Source organism: Lutjanus erythropterus, chromosome 14, assembly GCF_056507025.1.
Source record: "Lutjanus erythropterus isolate fLutEry1 chromosome 14, fLutEry1.hap2, whole genome shotgun sequence".
NCBI lineage: Eukaryota > Metazoa > Chordata > Actinopteri > Lutjaniformes > Lutjanidae > Lutjanus > Lutjanus erythropterus.
In genome coordinates, this window is record NC_139330.1 from 4,440,698 (window position 1) to 4,462,895 (window position 22,198).

The following is a 22,198-nucleotide window of genomic DNA, read 5'->3' on the forward strand; positions in this document are numbered from 1 at the left end:
GATTTTCCAGGGTTTTTTGGAGCCTTAAATTCCTGATTTTGCTTAAGCTTTAGTAACCAAATAAGCGCATCTGGGAGATATTCCACAAAGAGGCAAAATATTTTCTGGAGCTCAAAATCAATTGAAAAGAAAATTGCTCCTACATGTAACTGATCAAACTGTTCAGAACAAGGTCTGTGGATTATCTTGAGTGACTGGGTCATGATACCTGGAAAGAGACACTCCTGTTGAGTATTTTCAAGAGAAGGCAGACATTTCTACAGCTAATATCTCCAAAACAGTCTAGATGAATAAATAGCACTACAGGTAAGAGGAAACATATGTAGTTTTGACTTTAGGATGAACTGTCCCTTTAAAGACCAAGGAGATGTTGGGTATCCAGGTGTGGTGTGAGAATGACTTCTGCCCTGTGTCGCTCTCCAGGTCAGGCAGCAATCAGAGGAATGGTTGGAGAAGGGAAGAGGCTGGCGGGAGGCCTGTTAGGCCCATATCGACAGGATATGATTGGACGCTGCGACCGAACAGAAGCCCTAATGACATCTTTGGCAGACATGGCCGGCAGGGGCGAGGCTGAGGCTCCTCACGCACGAGCTACAGCTGCACAACTGCAGGACAGCCTCAAGGTAGCTCAGCAGTCTCACAAACACACACATTCGTTTATAAATGAATCGAGGTTTAAACTCCACTGACATTACTAACTTATTCTGTGAAGCTTCTCAGACATTATTTTAAATTCTAAGGAAGAAAACAAATTTTCCAAATATTTCAATTATGTCAGGCTCAAAAACAAGACATCTAGAATATTTAACATACTGTATGGCATGCATGCTTGTCTGTTATTTAAAGTATGGGTGCAGAGCTCCACCTAGTGGACAGATACAACAATCTCTGCTTCTACCAGGACCTGAGGAAGCACATGCAGGAGGTGATGACCCAAGAAGTATCTGATGTTTTCAGTGACACTACCACCCCCATCAAACTGCTGGCTGTGGCTGCAACTGCTCCCCCCGATGCCCCCAACAGGGAGGAGGTCAGTAAAGTACAAAAATAAGTGCTGGTTACAAATATGGCTGCAACAATTAATCCCCTCAGACTGGGTTGCATCATCAAAGGTTCATTAAATCCAAGATTTGTTCAATCAGAGTTTAGCAAAACTAGGTTTAAAATGAGAAAAATCAAGATTTAAAATTAAGCAGAGCTCTGTTGCACAATTCAAAACTAATGTCCCGTTTAGTAAGTCCGCGTTTAGTGATGTAAATGTTGTCTAGTCTGTATTCACTAACAAAATGATTGCATACTTGGGTAGCTAATAAGTTTAAAAAGAAAAGTGATGCTGTTTGCTAGCAAGCTAAATAAATAAGCTTGTATTGTTTGATAGTCAGCTAAAAGGTTGTTTTTTTAATGTATGTATGCTAGCAAGCTAAAAAAGACAAAACATTACATTTGCTTACTACTCAAGTCAGAATTTATTTATAAAACCCAATATCACAAATCACATTTTGCATCAGGGGGCTTAACTTGCCAAAATGAAAAAAAAAACTTTTTAAACTAATGTTTAAAGAGAGGTTTAAATATGAGCCTTCTTCATTTTAAGTTTTAAAGTTTGGTGCAGCATAAATGATAAACCTAAACATAAATTGGGGCTAATTATTAATCCTTGTTGATGCAACCTAGCCTAAGCCTCATTTCTCCCAATTCTGCACCATCCAGATGTTGTGTGTCGAAGGATGGAAACATTCTAAAAGATGATGTTCATGTCTATAGTCAGACTACACCAATATTAATGTTTGTTGTAGGTTTTTGAAGAGCGTGCAGGGAACTTCGAGGCCCACGCAGGTCGACTGGGGGCAACTGCAGAGAAGGCTGCTGCCGTGGGAACAGCCAATAAGGGCACAGTAGAGGGTATACATGCTGCTGTGAAACATGCCAGGGAGCTCACACCACAGGTGCTAATGTTTGCTCTACTGCACCTGATTTGCATGATTGCATACATAGATGAAACGTGTAGTGGTCAGAGTCCAGTACACACAGTCTGAGTGTGTCATGTTTGTTCATGTCCAGGTGACCTCTGCTGCTCGGATCCTGTTGAAGAATCCTGGAAATAAAGCAGCATATGAGCACTTTGACACCATGAAGAACCAGTGGATTGACAATGTGGAGAGACTCACTGGTGAGGATTCTTTCTTTTACAGCAGTCTGCAACAAACAGATCTCCCAAAGTACATTAACATACTGTAAATGAGACAGGATTTAGAGATTAATCTGTGTGTGTGTGTGTCCCAGGTCTGGTGGATGAGGCCATTGACACCAAATCTCTGTTAGATGCCTCTGAGGAGGCTATAAAGAAAGACATCGACAAGTGCCGAGTTGCCATGGCGAACGTTCAGCCCCAAATGCTCGTTGCCGGGGCAACCAGCATAGCAAGACGAGCTAATCGGGTCCTGCTGGTGGCTAAGAGGGAAGTGGAGAACTCTGAAGATCCGCGGTTCAGAGACACAGTGAAACATGCGTCAGACATCCTCTCACACACCATCTCACCCATGGTGATGGATGCCAAGGCGGTGGCTGGAAACATACAAGATAAAGGTACAGGAGCACACTGTGCAAACATGTGCTCCAGGGCCCTGCATGACACAGATTTACATTTTGTCTGTTTTTATGCTTCACCCTCTCCTCCACAGCTCTGCAGAAGGCCTATTTGGACTCATGTCTGAGGATCCTGGCTGCAGTGGGAAAAGTTAGAGAAGCCTTCCAACCTCAAGAACCTGACTTCCCTCCTCCACCACCTGACCTCGACCAGCTCCATGTAAGCACATTCAAACACACATACTACTTGTTCTCCAATCTAAGTATCCAATATGCTGTCTCCAACCTACACCTCCTCTTAAATACTAGCAAAACCAAATGCATGGTCTTCAACCAGAACTCCTCACTAGATGGGTCAGAACTCAAATTCGTCAACTTATATCAATACTCAGGGATCTGGCTTGACAGTTTGCTCTCCTTTCATACACACATCAACATGCTGCTCTCTGAAATCAGAGCAACAATTGGTTTACTGTACTGTAACAAAGCATCTTTTACCGACTCTGCAAAGCACACCCTGGTTAAAATGATAATTCTTCCCATCCTGGTCCCTCTGCTCTGCCCGGTCCTGCCCACCCAACATACTCTGCAAAACGATAAACGTGACCTTTTCACTGCAACATGATATTAAGCTACAGCTATTTCAGGGCCTTGATTTGTTGCTTCTTAAATTGTTTAATAGCTTAACAGAATAGGGCTACTAGCACTAACTACGTCTTACTTCTAGACTACAGCGCCTCTGTAGTCTCAGACAGTACAGCCACTAAAAAGAGCACATACTGTAAATTTAAAGAACATAGTGGAGTGGAGTGTCCTGTTGGTTCAATCATAACTTGTAGTTCTGGAACCTTTCTGAGAATAGTATATGGGTATTGTGCAGGGCAGGTCTATAATACATAACATATTAACATTTGACCCAATAAAAATAACCATAGATTAGCAATTGTATTTTATATTTGGTATTTGAACAAAAAGAAGAATGCACATTTGAAGAAATGCATGATAATTAATGTTTATGTTAATGTTAATTGTTAATTGTTAATTTAAACATCAGGTTAATAGATGTTTCCTAGTATTAGTTTATAAATTCTACAGAAATGTTTAGATAATGCATTATGTTACATTTTAGTTGACTAAATCTACAGTAGATTTAGTCAACTAAAATCTCAGCTCAGATATTTTTGTTCTTATCTGAATATCTACCCCTCAAAGCTCAAACGCACTAAAAGCAATAATTAATAAATGATTCTCATATGGTGCAATGCAGGCATCAGATGAATGCCAACAGGACAGAACCAGCAGTATTTTGGGAAAATGTCGCTATTTATATGTATTTATTTATTTGTTTGTTATCATTATTATCCTCTGTCTCTGCTGCGTTTTTCCTCTCCCGCACATTTGCTATGATAAATTAGAATTGAGTAACTGAGTACATTTGCAAGTATACAAATAGGATTTGTAAGTAAACGTCATGATCAAAAAACATTTATATAACATCAACACATCTGTCTATACTCACACACACCCTTTCACCCTTCCTCGCTGTCTGCTGCAGGTCTGTACACTTTTTTTAAGCTGGTTTTAGGCGGTGCTGCATCACATGTTTTTACTGCATTTGGACCTTCACATCTCCCTTTGTTGTTGAATCTTTCATATCTATATTTAGCATATGTGTGTCTGTGTGGTTTTTTTCTCCAGGTAAGTGATGAGCAGGCGCCACCCAAACCCCCCTTGCCAGAGGGCGAGGTGCCTCCGCCTCGGCCCCCTCCTCCGGAGGAGAAGGATGAGGAGTTCCCAGAGCAGAAGGCTGGAGAGGTGCTCAGTGAGCCCATGATGGTGGCCGCCAGGCAGCTGCACGATGAGGCACGCAAGTGGTCCAGCAAGGTCAGCTCACACAAACACACACAGAGAGACACACACTTTACATATTCACACTATCAAATGTGTAAAATTTCAAAATCAGTACCACACATACAGTTCTGAGCAAAATAAACTATCTGGTTAGTCATTATTAGTGGCTGAAGCATATGTCTGAAGTGATCTCAAAATGTTAGTTTTTCTCTGTTGACCATCGTACCTTTGTCCAGTAATGAAGCACCTTCACATATTCTGTGATTATCCTGAAAAAAAAGTTTGTCAGAAAATCACGATCAAAATCATGTTGATGCTGAAATGTGGAGATCAATGGCTCGATTCCAATTTCAGAGGAAAAATGGAAACTGTCATCTGTTCAAGGTGTCTGCATGTAAGGCTGTTAATGGCTTGCACATACACTCTTACAGGTGTGATGTAAATACAAGAAAAAGAGTCATCTGTGGAGAGACAATCCAGCTTCTCATCTAAATTAAAAGTGAAGGACAAGTGCACTATATCTGTAGTACAGTTTGTACAGGTGGGGGACTCGAGTCACATGATCTGACTTAAGTCAGACTTAAATCAAAACTTTGAGTACTTAAGACTTGCCTGACTAACACAGATAATGATCTGACTTAGACTTCAGACAGAGGACATGATAGGACTTCACTTTTTTAAAATGAAATATTTGCTTTTTTTAGATTTTGAGAAGCTTTTTAATTATGATTTAATGATTTCTATTGTGATGCATGCAAACCGCACAGTCTACTAGGACACGACAGACCAGCAGCTATCAGCAGGGGAGCTAGTCAAAAAAATAATAATTTAGATTCAAGGATTATGTCGCATCCTTCGCTCCTGCAGAGCTCCTGCAGCCTGCATGTCTCTACCGTGTCTGAGGAGGGGAGGGTGAAGGGAAACAACTCGTTTCAACCATAAATCGTATATTAAACAGGATTACAATATATTTAATATACAGTCTACGGCTCCAAGTTGCTTTGGACTATAGTGCTCATTTTTGCATGTGCAATGTCTCCTTTAATGTTAAAAATACAACTCAACTTTCATGACCGCTACCAAATTTAAATGTGGAAACTGGGGGTAGACAATCAGAATTTCATGCAACTTGATTTGTGACTTGCTTGACTTGTAGCAGGGACTTGTGGGCCTTATTTGAGACTTGAATTTTAAGACTTGCTTGTAACATGAACATGTGTGATTTATTCCTACCTCTGAGCATTTGTATTCTTTACACTCTTATCCTTACTGGTGTTTATGTTCTGTATGTGTGTGTCCAAGTGTCTCTGTGTGGAGGAACTGATAATGGGAACATTTATTCTGTGTAAATAACCACTGGTTATCCAGGGAAAATGCCCTCTCACTTTCTTAGTGAAGCCCACAACTGCTCTCTCCTCTGTAGCTCTCATGGCAGGTTTTCCACACTTGTTTAATGATCTGTGCATCAGAGGTGTCTCTGGAAACCAGGCACTCAGTATCTCTTGTAATGGCCATGGAGCACACGTAGTTTCCCTGCACACACTGCTGAATACACTATAAGGATGACAACCACTGGTTTTGGTTATAGTTAGACCTTCTTTGATTGTGCAAATGCTTCACAAACTGCCACAGCCACTGCCAGAGTCAGAGTAAGGCCCGTCATCCACCTGCTACCTGCCCAAACCAGCTCATCTTTCCTCTTTTTTTCCCCATCTTTGCTTGCGTGTGCAGTTCCACTTCCCCTCTCCCTGCTTCTTCACAGTGCTTGTATTCACTCCTCCTCCTTCCTGTAAATCTCCTGTCCTCTGTTCTTCCATCCAGTGCCTCTCATACTGTACTAAATGCCTCCTTTTCCCATGCTTCCTTCCCTCCTGCCATCCCTGGCTTCCCCCCTTCTTCTCCACATTCCTCCTTTTTTCCTCCTCCTGTCCCTTTTGCCTCCCTTCCTACTCCTCCAACCACCACCAACAATCCCTCCCCACCCCTGCCCCACCCAGCCTGAGGATGAGGAGGCAGTAGAGGAGAGGGAGGTAGATGATGAAGATGAGTTTACTGATGGTGAGGATGACTATGAGCCAGAACTGCTGATGATGCCCTCCAACCAGCCTGTCAATCAACCCATTCTGGCAGCTGCCCAGTCTCTCCACCAGGAGGCGCGCAAGTGGTCCAGCAAGGTCTGCACACGTACATGCACATGAGCGCACACACAACCAGACGAGGGTCAAGAAGTATGTGGGTCAAGCTTTAACAGCACACTAATAAGATGTTACAAGCCTTACTTTGTATCAAATTTGACAAAACAAGGAATAATATGTCCTTTATATGAACAATAATATCAGAGTCCGAGTCACTTTATTTGCCATTTGCAATAGGTACTACACTGGAAATGGGAGTGCAAGAGCCCTTAAAACATGAAAAAGAAACAATAAAAACACAGGATAAAAGGAAAAGTCCAACAAACCACCCAGCTCAGAAATAAAGCACACAAATAGTGGTGCACTAATTAAAGTGCTTATGCATAAGTTACTTCTAAAGTGTTCAATTATATAGTGCGTATGCATAGATAAATTTGTGTCCCGATTATAAAGTTAAAAAAAAGTTAAGTTAAAAAGTTAAAGTTAAAGCACAGATATTTAAAATGCACAAGTTTTAAACTGCATGTGCAAATGTGACTTCCTAGAACAACTTGAGTGTACAGTGACAGACTCCAACATCAAGAGTTATTTTATCTACGTATATCATTGCAAAGCGAGTGGTGGAGCATGTAATAGAACGACAGCATCTGCCCGAAGGAAAAGGAACAAAAAGACTGCCAGCAGGATGACATGAAGGGTTTATGGAAGTGGCACGGGAGACGAGAACTATGAAGATCCATTAAGGCTGGCAGGCTGACACCAGATATCTTATATGTGCACCGTGCACAATTTTGTTCCAGGACTTTTGCTCCTGCAAAGTGAGATTACCAAACCATACTGTGAAGGAGCTAGTAAGAATACTCTCAATAATGCAGTGATAGAAGTTGTAGAATTTGTTGTAATGTGTCCTTAATTAGCCTCTAATAAGGGTGAAATAATAGTCAAATAAGGAACATATCATTAATAATTTTAGTCTAATTTAATACAAAATCCAGCTTGTTACATCTTATTAATGTACTGTTAGATAAAGTGAAACCAGTCTTTGTTTGACCCACACACACACATCCACGCATGCAAACAGATGAAAATACGACACAAGGAAAACCCTGCAGGACAAAGAAACACCCTGAGCCACTGTGGCTGTGATGAGCTCTGCATCTGCCACTACCATGGAAACTTCCAACCAGCTGTGGCTGCCGTTTTACTCTCGTTGCATCACAGTCAGACATGGTTGACACACGGTTATGCTGCTGATGCTTAGGTTCTACTAAAGGTTGAGGATTGTTGGAATGGCAAGTTTGTTTGTTGCACCACATGGATAAACTGGTACTGGCTTCACACGTCCCTCCCTTATGTTCATGATTAGGTAAAGTGGTTTAAAGGAGGAGCCAGGTGCTCTGTCTCGCTGTTATCGTTGTTGTCATTCACTCGTTGTCTGGCCAACCTGTGAAGCCAAGGATGACAGTTTCCCAAAGATTTCTGGGTGATGTAGTTTTGACTTTAGACTGCCTGCTTGCCTGGTATAATCACTCGCTTCTGCTTCGTAGTCTCAGGATGTGTACCGATCACTCCAACACTAAACATCACCTCATGGGTACTAACCTCAGGCTGACTGTGATATGAGGGAGATGGTGACAACCTCAACACTATTTCCCTCTAAAACTATGGATAAATTTCAGCATTATCCTATTCTATGAGAGTTGAAGAACATGTTCTAACTTGCACTGACACTGCATGCAGCTTTCTACTTTGAAATTTAGTGCCTGTGTTGCTTTTGTAATTCAAATTAATTTACACAAAGAACTACACTCTTAGAAATAAGGGTCCCAAAATGGTTCTTCCTGAAAGGGCTGAAGTTCATATGCTTCTGAAGAACCCTTTTTTGAAGAAAGTGTTTCTCAAGGGTTCTTTGTAAGTCAGAGGGTTCCATTAAGAGCCCATCTCATCCAAAGAAATCTTTTTGGGAGTAAATGGATTGTTGAAATACTTGAAGAACTCCATCGTCAAAGGTTCTGTACCATAATATAAAAGGGTTCTGACTAAAATGTCCTGAGTTGTTCTAGATAAAACCTTTGGAAAATAAAAAGGCTCTCAGTAGAACCCCCTTGGTGCGTTCTTGTTAGCACCACAACGTTGAAAGGCTCTGGACAGAACCTACAGAGAGGGTTCTGGATGGAACCATTACTCCATAAAAAAGGGTCCTCTGTAGAATATCTCATAGGCGGTTCTGGGTGAAACCTTTCACAGATGGTTTTAGGAATAACCCTTTATGTTGGGTTCCAGGCAGAACTCTTGGAAAGGGTCACAAGTGTAACTTTTATAAAAGGTTCTACCAGGAACCAAAAAGGGTCCTCCTATGGGGACAAGCTGAAGAACCCTTTGTAGTTCTAGATAGTGTCTTTATTTCTAAGAGTGTAGCATTTGTTTAGTGTTTGATAACAGTGTTTTCAGTATCCTACATTTTGGATATTATCAGTATCATCAGAAAATAATTGTGTAAAAATGAGTCAGTATGTTTCCATTGCATTCTCATATCTTATCCAGTCTCCTGCTCACAGCTCTTTCTGCTCCCTCCTCCACCGTCTTCACAGGGTAACGATATCATTGCAGCAGCCAAGCGGATGGCTCTGCTCATGGCAGAAATGTCTCGACTGGTGCGCGGTGGAAGCGGGAACAAACGAGCGCTGATTCAGTGTGCGAAGGACATCGCCAAGGCCTCGGATGAGGTGACGAGACTGGCCAAAGAGGTGGCCAAGCAGTGCACTGACAGACGTATCAGAACTAATCTGCTACAGGTGAGGAACATTGACATAAATAAAGATGCCACGTCTTTGCTTCCTCCCACTATACAGTACTGAAGCCAAAATATCCCAAATACGAATGTTGCCACCTTGTTCGGGTGACATCATTTGGAGTCAGAGTCTACACAGTAGTTATCAGCCTTGAAGCCACACTTTTGAGTTCCCGCCCACACAGCCGGCTAACTCAATCACGAGAAGACCTCAGCTGTGAATCACGTCACAAAACCCCCTTTTTATATCATCAAATAACTAATTAATACCAAACTTGCACTTGAACACCACACGTGAACTTCAGTGTGATGAGGACTACCTAAAACAACAGAAACCATCTTTTAGGAAAATGTATTTGACGTGTACTTTGATGTTTTAGTTTGGCCTATGTTCTATCTATTAACACTAGGGAGGCAGGATTTATAACTTATACTGCAACCAACCACCAGGGGGCGATCAAGATGTTTCGGCTTCACTTTTGCTGAGTTGTCATGTTGTCCATTTCTAATATACATCAATAGAACGGACAAACTCATACAGATACAAACACATACAGAAGAGTCCTCTATGAAATTTAATTTACATATTTTTCTTCTTCCAAAGGTGTGTGAGCGAATCCCCACCATCAGCACTCAGCTGAAGATCCTCTCAACTGTCAAAGCCACCATGCTGGGAAGAACAAACATTAGTGAAGAGGAGTCAGAGCAGGTAAACTCACAAAATTGCATATTGGATCGGCGCATCAGTAATAATGTGCAATGGTGGAAAGTAACTATGTACATTGTAGGCTTTGGCGGTATTCATGTAAAAATTTCCCAAATTCATGATCTGGTTACTCAATATAATCCACAGACCTTGTTGTGAGCAGTTTTGTGTAGGAACTATTTTCTTTCCAACAATTTTTTTTTCTATTCTTCCAAATCGTGCACAAGGAAGTGTGCATCTACTCATGGATAAGAGGCTTGTGCTCGTGACAGTAGAGGATATAAACATTAATGAGATGTAACATTAGAAAGAAAATAGTTCCTACTTGAAAATGTGTATTATAATTATCTAAATACTTCTTCCACCACTGATAACGACTTAATTTTGTTACATCTCTGTTGTTGTTGCCTCTAACTGCTTCACATCCGAATGTTTCCCTGACCAGGCCACAGAGATGTTGGTGCATAACGCCCAGAATCTGATGCAGTCGGTGAAGGAGACGGTCAGAGAGGCAGAGGCAGCCTCCATCAAGATCCGCACAGATGCAGGATTCACACTTCGCTGGGTGCGCAAGACCCCCTGGTACCAATAAACCCTGGTAACTGAAACTAGTCACACTCGTAACTTGGCACCGATGGCACACACCTTGAGTAAAAGTAGCAATGTGCATTTTCATCCTGAGTAAACATGTGAACTCTCTCAAGGAGGAAGCTGCAGGTGACTTTGATCCATCCTCCGCTGTAAGTCTGGGTGTGTCTACCAGGAACCATTAGATCTGGTACCAAACAGTTTTCATTTATTGGAGTGAGTTCAGCTTTGCTCTCCAGTTCCCTTTATCTGTATCTGTGGAATCACGCAGGCTAATCGGAGACAGTTTTTAATATATATTTTTGGTATGTTGTGTTACAAGAGTTTATCCAAATCCCAGGTATATATTTTTTGCATGAAAATTTTTTCTATTTTCTAAAGGCAAATGATGACAATAAGATACGTATCTCCTAGAGGACATTTACTTTTAATTCAGTTTTTTTTTTCAGTGAGAGTTTCTTATTGTCTATTGTATATACAGTAATTATTTGTTTTATGGACAACACTCAGCTATGAGCTTTATACACTGAGTTTGACACTAAAGTGTGGAGTCTTGTGTAGGCTGATGAGCTCTCCTCTCTTCATGTTTACTTTCAGTAATAACGCTGTTCTTAACTTAAGATCTATGAATTCAAAGGTGATTCATCATCGCTGTTTGGTGATGTTTATACTTGAATAACTAAAAGGTCTTTGGATTTAAAGTGTTATGACTTAAAGGCAAATGATACAGTTTAAAAGTGATTGTATAATTGGAAACAATGTATGGTTGTCAATAAAGTTTTTTTGTTGATTGCAGGAAGGTTGATATTTAGTAGATGAGATTGACTGTTGCAGTATGAGTGACAGTAAGGTAAAGATCAGGGTCAGTTAAGATGTCTTTAATGTGTCTTTGTTTGAACTTTATTTAACTTTCACAGTGACAATGCCAAAGGATTTGTTTTACATTACTGTAAAAAGCTTCACAAAGTTTTTAACACTATCCAGGTTTTTACAAACGAGACAGATCATTTTCTTTAGAGCAGTGGTTCTCTGCCAGGGGTCCATCAGAAGTTTTTAGATTAATCCATTTAAATGATCATGGTAAAAAATAAAAATATTTATTATTTTACTTTATTTTTACAAAAGCTCTTAAATCTAAAATAGTTTATAGATTCTAATCCAACAAAAATAACTTCCTCCCATCAGTTAAGAGTTGCACAGATTTATCAATTAGTTGTTAACGATTAAATTTAACAGCAGCTATTTTAACTGATTGGTCTGAGTAATTTTTCAAGATGTTCTGGTTTCTTTACTCCGTATCTTTTTTGAGTTGTGGGCAAAACAAGACATTTGGGGATGTCATCATGGGCAGTGGGAACCACCGATCGACATGGCAGCCCTGCACCTGTTAGGTACGCGTCACCCACACGTCACCCATTAATTGTGCAAACCAGCTCTCACTAATCCAAGGGACACATTTGAGGGGGGCCCTGGTATATCTTCTGTCTTTTAAAGGGTCCTCAGCTGAGGAAAAAAAAGAGAACCTCTGCTTTAGAGACCCTGAAGTACTTTTTAAGGTCTGTTATTTTATTTAATTTTTTTCAGCAAAAAAAGAGAAAATGTTTCCTCCTGCTTTGGTTTTGTTTTTTTTTTTGTTTTTTTTTACTAATTGTAGTGCTTTGTTTCTGCACTCTCTCTGTAACAGTTGAACTGTTTGGATTTTTCTTTTAAAAACTGATCAAAACACTTCAGACATCCATTCAACATCCAGTTTTTAGACTTTTCTCCATGTGTGAGCTCAGTAGTCCCACTCTGGATGCTCTGATGCATCATTTTAACAGATTTTCTAAACAACCCCGGTGGTTTTAGAACAAAAACAGCCTTTTTATGTAACAATAGACATTGATGCCAGTCTAGCAGTCTAGTTATTTAGGTTTGAATTAAAAAAAAAAGTCTAAAAGGAGTGTTTTTGTCTGGAATTACACAGCAGTTTAAGGATTTGTGATTCAATGTTACATGCAATCAGATCAGTGAATGCATATATTCATTCCCTTAACAGTATTTCATCAACTTACACAACATATTTTGTAATGGATAGGCAAATTTAACTGTTAAATGGAGAACCTGTATGTGTACGTATGTGTGAATTAAGCCTCTTCACTTGAACAGTATTAGTGAGCTGTCCCTGTGATGGTTAGGGGAAGGAGCTCTGAGCAGCAGCACAGAATGTTAACTGCATTTTCATCTTTATTTGGGCCTACTGAGCATGTAGCAGTCACTGACCCCTCACTGAGAGCGACAGGGTGTACCTCTGTGTGTACTTGATGTGTTCATTCACACCCTGAATGTATTCTGATAGCTTCTAGCCCTGCCAACACATCTGCTGTGCCTTGGAAGAATAAAAGACTATAAGGACGACTGGAGTCAGCCTCTTCATTCGCTCTCATACGCCGCTGGTGCCATGACATAAAATGAGAAAGTGTTGCGGAAGAACAAGAGTTTACTCATGTATTAGTTACAACAATAGTGTACAGACATGCTTGCAGCTTTGTGAGGCTGAACACCCATTGTTCTGAAAATAATCCTAATCCTAATAACTAATATCAGACATGTTTGACTTTGTTGGAAGTGCCAAGACGACAAAAAGGCTGCAGGTTATTAAGACAGCTCTGACTGGGTTTTTGATCAGCCAACAACTAACAAGTTGGGTGTGTGGGGTGCACACCAGCTCACCTAAAACTCTCATGATTTTATTCCAACATTGGAAATTTGTCTTTCACAGTAAACTTGCTTGAATTGTCATTTGGTGTAAGGCAGCATTTCTCAATCCTGCTCCTCTGGAAAAAACTGCTCTGCATGTTGTTGTTTTTTCCTTCATCCAACACACCTGATTTAAACGATCAGGTTATCATCAAGCCTCTGCAGAATCCGGATAATGACCTGATCATTTGAATCAGGTGTGTTGTGTCCGAGGACCACCACTGAGAAACACTGGCAGACCCACAAAAGGCAGCGCAGTCCACTCACTGAATTAACAACTCAGGGATAGACACTTGTGTTTTCAAGCACTGGTTCCATAAGCCACTAATCCCTGTAATGTGGTGGCCAGAGTAGGTCTGCGCTTTTAGTGGCTCAACTGTAAATTTATGTAAAAATAATACAGAGGAGTCAACACAATTGAACATAGTCATCCTTAACTGTAACACTTGAATTGTGATGTGGTGTTTCCTGAAGGCATATTTTCCAATAAAAAACAAACTAGACTTCTCAGCTAGCTGACGAATCCAGCGGCACACACTTCAGTACATCATGCCTCCATTCAATCCTGTGTGTCTGTTTTCTCATAGTCACCTTTTTGTTTCTGGTTCCTCTGTAAGGATCGTGTTTGCAGTCTGAGTAGGTTTAGGAAACCCAGACCTCAGCAGCCACAACATATTGGTAGCTAAATGGCGAAGACCACTGTTCACTGCTTTAGTCAAAATTTTCACTTAAGTGCACAAAGGACTCACGATATTTGTCAAACAGTGGCTTTGTGATGGTGAAGGTTTGTAGTATGGGGACAAAACTACACGGAATAATTGGTGGCTACAGAGAATTTTTTTGTGGTCACACGCCATAGGACCACAGTTTGTGTCAAAACTTGCAACTGCAGGGTGAGTGTGTGTTTTCTGGGAAATGGGCCTTTGGAAACAGTAGTAATATGATGTACAAATGATATTTAATACTCTACTGGGATTTCGGAGTAGTGGTCCGTGGGAACATTGGCATGGCACCACTTTAAGCTAAATGCTGAAGTCAGTATGTTAACAAGTTCACAATGGCAAAACTAGCATGTATAAGTTTAATATGTATAATGTTTATCATGCTCCTCATCCCAGTACAGTGGGCTGGCATGCATGCATTTAATTAGCCATGAATGTGTCAATTTAGTAAACCAAAGAATTGGGACAAATTTAGTTTGATCTGCTTTGATGGTGCAAGATCAAATGTTGAGAGATTACCAAAGTTATTACAATTCATTCTGATGGGGACGTGAATGTCTGTACCAAATTTCATGGTAATCTAACCAATAGTTGTCAAGACACTTCACTCAAAATCACAAGTCATCCACATCCCTGTACAATCTTAATCAATCAAGTTGAATTTTACTGAAATAATGGACAGGCGGACTTACTATCTCCTCATAGCGTTGTGCCTTCCCTCTTGGAAGGAAGAAGTATGTAATTTGGAACAGGTGTGAGTTGTCATCTGTTCACGCTCTTTTGGCACCTCTGCCATGTGTCAGAATAGCCAGAACAGCATCTTAGCTTGCATACGACAAAATCCAACCAGATGCAGAAGCACATCCTTGTATTTTTGGTATTCTGCATTTGACATACTCTGTATTGGGACATACCAAACCTTATCTGGTATGGTAGTATAGGTACGGGAACGCACAGCCGGTCATCCACACCTCACCTGCAGAGAACAGCTGCGATAGGCCAACGGCATGGATGAAAAAAAAAAGCACACGTGGACACATCATTTTAAAGCTTTTATAAGACATCTTATATACTGAAATGCAAATTCAACTTCATACAAGAGCTTTAAGTAGTATTTTCCGCATCAACAACTGATTGTGCAAATCTTGTGCTGAGTAAAGAAGTTCAAGATTATGTGAGGATTTTGTAGATTTGAGTGTTTTTAACACAACTTTTCCCAGTGGCCTGCCTGAATCACAAGCTCATGTCTAACTAGTCCTGCGGAGAGTTGTACACCCTCCCCGAGTCAAACTAAGTATGTACCTTAGATATAAGACATATTTTTAAGATATACCTCCCTCAGGCCTCCCAAAAAATGCAGTTTGTGCTATACAACCAGCACCTTAACCTACCTTTACAAGGCCACATTAAAGTGTGAATGTGTGCAAAAATACCTGCACTAAAGACAGTGCCTCGAGACACACAGTAGCTATTCAGAAAAGTAGATACATTTGATTTTTCAAAAATAAAGACATATACAGAATATATAAGTATAAAACTCGCTACTTGATATCATGTAAAAAGGCTTATAAAGGCATGGCTGCTTATTCTTAGGCAACATGCAAGTGAGATTGTATAGATTGTTGTGAAGATTGTGTAGTGAGGAGGAGCGAGGCGGTGAGCTGCGAGTGTCCCTTTTCAAACCTAAATATTCCCCTTAGGCAACACTCAGAGGGTGTTAGACAGAAACAGGAAAAAATATTCAGAAATAGTCAAAAAAGAGGAATGTTCACACAATGAAACATTTAAACTGGATAGAAACTAATAGCACTTCAACAAAGTCACATTGATTATTAAGGCTTCCCTTTACAGGCCACAAACACCATCCAGTCATATATACTGTATGTAATGCCAAACACATAATAAATAATGTTAGAATGCAAAATCGTTCATTGATAACAAAGAGCCAGATGATTTGTAAGACTGACTCAGGGGGGTGGTGATCTTGACCCCTATTTGGCACATTAGATTAGCTGAGCGTCATCACTCAGGTCCGCACTTGGAATTTCCCAGCTTTAGTCAAATATTTGACCCCTTTAAACGGCTTGTACTTCTCTCCGTACATGTCGAGACGACTCACTTTAAGACCTGGACAGAGAGGAGAGAAGGAAAGTGAGAAAAGACTGAAAACGCAAATAAACAATCCTGATTCCAAAAATCTTCAGAGACACAAGCAGTAGAAGACTGGGAAAGTTGTGGAAAACCTGTTTGGAAGATTTCACAGGTAAACAGCTTCATAGGTGACAGGTGATAGTATCATGATTGCACAAGGAACATCAAATGGCTCAGTCAAGCACAGATGAGGTGAAGTTCACCACTGCATGGACAGTTAATAGTAGAGAAATAGATTTCACCATATGCGATCCATAATATCGTTAAAAGATTCAGGAAATCCAAAGAAATCTCTGCAAATAGGGGGCAAAGTAGAAATGAATGCAAGTGACATCTGACCCCTCAGGCGGCATTTAAAACCCACGCGCATCTGAGTTGGACTGACACAAAGTCCACATTTCACGGACTCATGGAGGTCGTGTCCTCCAGACTAAAGAGGACCATCCAGACTGTTTTCAATGCAACATTCAAAAGCCAGCATCTGTGATGGTATAGGGGTGTGTTAGTCTGTGAAGGCACCATTAAGACTGACCTGCCTGCAGTCCAGACCTGTCTTCCATTGAGCACCTTAAGTCTTATATCAAGCAAGACAGAGAAAGAATTTCAGTTTCAAAACCTCAACCTTTCATGTCCTCAGTTCCCAAATACTGACTGAGTGTTGTTAAAAGAAAAGCTGATGTATCACAGTGGTAAATATCTTGTCTTTGTGTTGTATTCAGTTGAATATAAGTCAAAAAGTATTTGCATATTGTATAATTCTGTTTTAGTTTTTCTCTATACAATATGCCAACTTTTTTGGAAGCAGTGTTGTACATCAACTCTGACAATTTCAACAGAACACCATCACAACTATAACCATTAACATCCCAAAAAACAAAGGTGGAGAGAAAGAGCAGGGGTAAAAGGGCCGACTAGTTTGTGTTTCTGGACTTTCAACTTGGTTCAGTTAAAAGATCAAGAGATCAGGTAGCGAGGGTTACCTGATATAGCCAGCTGCTGTATCTTCAGGTCAATGTTGAGCGAGGGGTTATCTTCAGGTTTGGGGACTCCTGCCTGCGTAGTCAGACTGCCTCGCAGGTTAGGAAGCTTCTGGGGGTTCAGTTTCCCAATGTCCCAAACCAACACCTACCGAGACAAAAGACACGCTCGGAATAAGGAGCAAATATTCACTAACACAGACCTTCTGTTTTACTGCTTAGGACAGCCTTAGAAATGGTTGGTTACTTTGGTAGCGAGGTCATAGGTGTAGTTTCCCTGCGTGGCTGTGAGGTTGGCACTAAGCACAGCTTTTGGCATGTGGATAGTGACCATCAAGTTCTCCACCGTCTTCCCCATGGTCTGCTTGGGTCCGATCGTGATGTCCAGGCGACCACAAGGTCCCGTCTCAAAAAAGCTGATGCTCTGTTTCACAAACACGGGAATGGCCACGAGACTGAGGAAGGACACAGACAGAATTCACCACAATAAAACAGTCAGCAGGCAGACAGCAAGTGGCTTGTGTTTGTGTGTGGATTGTGATTCCTGAAATTAAACCAGAATTTCTGTCCACAAAATAACAGGACAAAAGTTTTATTGTTGCGAGAGGATGTCGATTACACAACACTACATTCATCTGTGGGTCATACCTGTTGATTTTATTAGAAATAGTCCAAGTTTTCCAAATTCTTGCTCAGGACCACACAGAAGAAGGATTGACTTTAGAGTGAAGACTTTTTAAAAATGTATTTAATAATAAAGAAAACTTAAAGCCGTGCTCACTTTTGGGAGCTGACATGATAGTTCATGAGTGTGAAGTTTCCGTCCGGCGGGATGAAAGAGAGGACACGCTCCGACTCCCAGCGCTTAAACCGCACGCACGGGTGGAAACTCACGTCATCGAGGAGACGAGGATTCTGTCGTCAAAAACAACAACGGCGGTGAGTGAACCAAAAGATGCACGAGTGGGACGCACAAGAAAGACGAGAGGAAAACCAACCAACCATAAAGGACAGCGTCAGGTCGGGCATCCCAGAGAGCCTCACACAGGCTTCAACTACACCCTGGATCTCTGCAAATACTGTCGTACCTGAAGAGGAAAGATTGATGGAGATGATAACATGTTTAAAGAACAGACATGTCCAGTTATATAATCCAGGTAAAAGAAAACACTTCTAACTGCCATAAATACACTTCTTCTTCTATGGTGACACTACAGGTGGCTGTTTGTACTGTGGATGGAGTCAAGCCTGGAATTAAATCATTTTTGGTGCCGTTTTTTTTTTTTTTTTTTGAGGCCGAGGCAGCAAGACATGAAATAAAACACTGATCATAAGTCCATGGAAATAATGTAATGAATTTAACGTAAGGATACAGGATTTTTCCTAATTTGTTCATGTTAAGTAGAGGGACACAGTTAGATGCAAAAAAATTAGAAACTTTATCAAAATAGTCACTGAGGCAGAGGAGAAGCAGGCAACTGTGGCTGCAGAAGGAATAACTTTTTGAGAGGCACATGGACAGATTCCTGACCATTAATACTACCATTTCAAATTTCAATTATCATTAAAACCATGTCCGATTACAGCAATTTGAATTCACTCACAGTGAATACCGTCCAGCTTCAACTAAAGTTAGCAACGGTCTCCCAGACGGAGGTGCAGAAGCAGCGTGAGTTTGTTTTGTCTCATATCACAAATTATTTCAATGTGTGTGTCATTACTTTTTGAATATTTTTGCACAATTATTTGCACAAAACAAGATCTGAAGACAGAACCAGTTCCACATGTTGAAACTGTGGTAAAACCTTAAATATCTCGGCACGTTTCTAGACTCCAGCTCAGCTTCTCTGAAAACACAGACTTTATTTCTAAGAGATGCTCACAGCGACTTTACCTTCTCAGGAAACTCTGTGGTTTTGGGGTCAGTCAGCAGATTTTGCATCTTGTTTACAAAAGTAATGTGAAATATGTTTTAACCTTTTATCTTCCTGTTTGGTGCAGCCACCTAAACTGTAGAGTTAAGAATAAACTTTCTAGGATTGTGTTAGCGGTAAGTAAGAGCTGAGTTGTTTCCTGTGATTGGTGAGCTACAGACGAATTTCCAACAATATGGACAATAAAGATTTATTTTGTTTCAACACTACCACAATAACATTGATAATTGTGATCATTTCAGTCACTATAACTGTGTTATGAAGTCTGTGTACCATTTTATCTCTAGTTTATACCTGATTTGTCCAGAATGGCATCTATTTCCTCGATCACATCAAAATATGCCTCGTTATTGGTGTATTTGACTCCAGCCCGTCTCCAAGGGACGTTGGACAGTTGACCTGTTGGCAACGTGTCTCCCACATTACTACCTCCTGGAAAACACACAAAACAAAGGCAAAAACATAAATTAACACATCAACATCACCTATTTTATTTGGTTTAGAGATAATTGGACAGAAGGTAGCAGTGGTACAGTTCAGACTGGCCCTTAACGGCAGAGTGAGGAGAAGCTCTGTTTACCTGTGAGCGTATTGACGACTGATCGCAGGATGGTGGGAGGCCTGATCATCTCTTTGAGGACATTGGACTCTGTTGCTAGTGGAAAGCCGTTGTCCAGCATCTCCTCCAACAGCTCGTACACCGTCACCACATTGTCCTTGATGACACCTTCTGAGCACTCTCCAAAGTAGTCCTGTCGACAAAAAGACCCGTGACGCTCGACTGACGAATGTATAAAAAGCTTGTTGCAGAAAATCTGAGTGGATCTGTCAGCTGTCTTAAAAAGCACCTTTTGTCCTCTCCATTGAGACCAAAGCTGAATCCCAGCTTCATACTACGCACTAATTATATTCAATATGTACAATGGGGCTGCAACTAACCATTTGATCTATTGATTATTTTCTTAACTAATTGATTAGTTGTTTGGTTTTTAAAATGTCAGAAAAATGTTGATCAGTGTTTCCCAAAGCCCAAGATGATGTCCTCAGATGTCTTGTTTAGTCCAAAGCCCAAAAATAATCAGTTCACTGCCATTAAAAGAGTGAGGAAATAAGAAAAAAAGTAGAGTTGACTGAAAGGGATTATGTGAGTCTGTACATTAGAAAAATGTTGCATTTTATGCCTTTAAACATACCTGAATTGTGTCTGCCACTCTGTGCAGAAACTCAATGACAAACAGTGGAGGGACTTCAGTCTGGATGACAGAGAGGAAGAAGAGTTTGCCCCTGTATATGGTGATGAGATAGTGGTGTGGGGTCTGCAGGACAGGGGGAACATTCTCTGGGTCCACTGCCTTCTCCTTTGCCTCGAAAAAGTAATCACACACACTCCGGCTGATGACACTCTTCCAGTGTTTCTCCAGGAAGATGTCCCCCGAGTGATTAATCAGGAACAGACTGTGGATCATGTCAGCTGCAACAATGAGGTAGTTGTTGTTAGTATGCTATGTGTCACTGAGACAGACATGTAATCAACAGTTTTAAAAAGTTGACACCTCATCAATTATTTAATTGGGCTCAAATCAAAACAATGCAACGTATATGTAAAGCACTGTCACTTGTTGTCAACATTTTCTTACTGTCAATCTGTTAAACTAACTTCAACATCAGGTAACTAAATGGATCTGGCTAGCAATCTGAGAATCAAGTTCGGATATTATTACATTCTACATCTTTATGCTAAAATAAAATAAAATCTGGGAATGAGAAGCGAAACAGCATCATTAATGCTCTGAATAGGAGGTTAAGCACACAAAGTTTCACAAATTGTTTAAAGTTTTACCTGCTAACTCAAGTTGCTTGTGCCAAGGAGCTCACTTGGTGCCAATATGGCAGAGTTGTGTGCTGAGGAGACGCCTGCAGATCTATGCACACGTAAACACAACTGACTCACGAATATCGATTGACAAATCAAAACAATAAAGCCTAGATACTACCAGTAAAACATAAAAATATATTATGAGCGGTCTAAATGTAAAGCAACTCAAGTGTCAACACGGTCATTACTTTCAGGAAAAAGTTTCGGACTTTTTAATCAGGCAGCGTGTGCGGGCAGCTAATCCCCAGTGTTGTGTGTGTGTGTGTGAGACTTTTGGAGGTTTGTTGCCCTGAGTGCTGCCTTTCAGGTGTTCGTGCCGGCTCCCCTGTTATAATACTACAAATGTCACTTTGGCAGAGCTGTGACAACACGCGAATCCTAAACTTTAACCGTTATGTCAGGTTTCAGATATAAAAATTAAAATAGCAGCTATAATGTCATGATTAGCTCTCTGGCCAATTTTATTAGCCTTCTTGAACTGGTGCTGTCTTATGGCCACACCATGTAACTACACTAAAGGAGTCTTAATAGCGTAATGATACTTACGGTTTCAAAATAAAAGTTGTAGTAGTTGTAGTTAGGCGCTTGCAACATAGGTGGATAAATATGTGTGAACTGTCTGTAAAACTTGAAAAATTTAACTCAAAAGACAAACATCAACTGACAATATCCACCATTCGTTGACATCTACTCAACTTTTGCCCAAAGTAATGTGTACATTTACAGTAACTACTTATGCACTTATTTTACACAGCACTTTATTTTTATATAATGCCTATGTTATTTCATTTCCATTATTAATCAATTAATTAATTACTTTTAATTAAATTAATAATTTGGTTTTATCTGAATTTTGAGCTATCATGTCTTAACTTGCATTATAATCAATTAATGTTAGTTCCAGAGATACCTGTTTGAACTTTTACACTCAATGCTGACACATTGTTTACGTTAAAATATTGACTGATTCAATCTTTATTAAAGAAGTGTTATGGACATGGTTATTATGAGTTAGTTCCGGTGGCTGAATAAATGGGCGGAAACGCTTTCAGGCGAAACTTAATGTAAGGGCTTTCATTGGTGGAGCGCTGTGAGGGCGTCACACAGCCTGCGGGAGCAGTCTGCCTGCGAGGCTGTACTCA

General features: G+C 40.5%; 2 protein-coding genes across 5 annotated transcripts in view; one reads left to right on the forward strand and one right to left on the reverse strand.

Moving 5' to 3' along the window:
• The window catches only part of LOC146315064 (vinculin-like), a 40,943-nt gene extending 27,891 nt beyond the window's left edge, over positions 1 to 13,052 (forward strand). For 2 of the 4 annotated variants that reach the window (XM_084735248.1, XM_084735249.1), the window contains 11 exons: positions 424 to 623; positions 902 to 1,030; positions 1,797 to 1,946; positions 2,062 to 2,170; positions 2,284 to 2,586; positions 2,682 to 2,806; positions 4,285 to 4,470; positions 6,435 to 6,611; positions 9,164 to 9,367; positions 9,968 to 10,072; positions 10,515 to 13,052. In XM_084735248.1, the coding sequence (XP_084591374.1) occupies positions 424 to 623; positions 902 to 1,030; positions 1,797 to 1,946; positions 2,062 to 2,170; positions 2,284 to 2,586; positions 2,682 to 2,806; positions 4,285 to 4,470; positions 6,435 to 6,611; positions 9,164 to 9,367; positions 9,968 to 10,072; positions 10,515 to 10,661 (1,835 nt within the window). In that variant the 3' untranslated portion in view covers positions 10,662 to 13,052. The remainder of the gene's footprint in view (positions 1 to 423; positions 624 to 901; positions 1,031 to 1,796; positions 1,947 to 2,061; positions 2,171 to 2,283; positions 2,587 to 2,681; positions 2,807 to 4,284; positions 4,471 to 6,434; positions 6,612 to 9,163; positions 9,368 to 9,967; positions 10,073 to 10,514) is intronic. The other 2 variants (XM_084735250.1, XM_084735251.1) reach the window with 1 other exon arrangement.
• A 2,109-nt stretch (positions 13,053 to 15,161) lies between these two features.
• Positions 15,162 to 21,287, reverse strand: ap3m1 (adaptor related protein complex 3 subunit mu 1). Its single transcript, XM_084736257.1, has 9 exons — positions 21,021 to 21,287; positions 20,374 to 20,651; positions 19,761 to 19,932; positions 19,475 to 19,612; positions 18,249 to 18,334; positions 18,028 to 18,161; positions 17,494 to 17,701; positions 17,250 to 17,394; positions 15,162 to 16,245 (listed from the first exon to the last, which is right to left on the reverse strand). The coding sequence occupies exons 2-9, from the start codon at positions 20,644 to 20,646 to the stop codon at positions 16,145 to 16,147; spliced, it is 1,257 nt and encodes a 418-aa protein (XP_084592383.1). The 5' UTR covers positions 20,647 to 20,651; positions 21,021 to 21,287; the 3' UTR covers positions 15,162 to 16,144.
• Between the last annotated feature and the right edge of the window lie 911 nt (positions 21,288 to 22,198).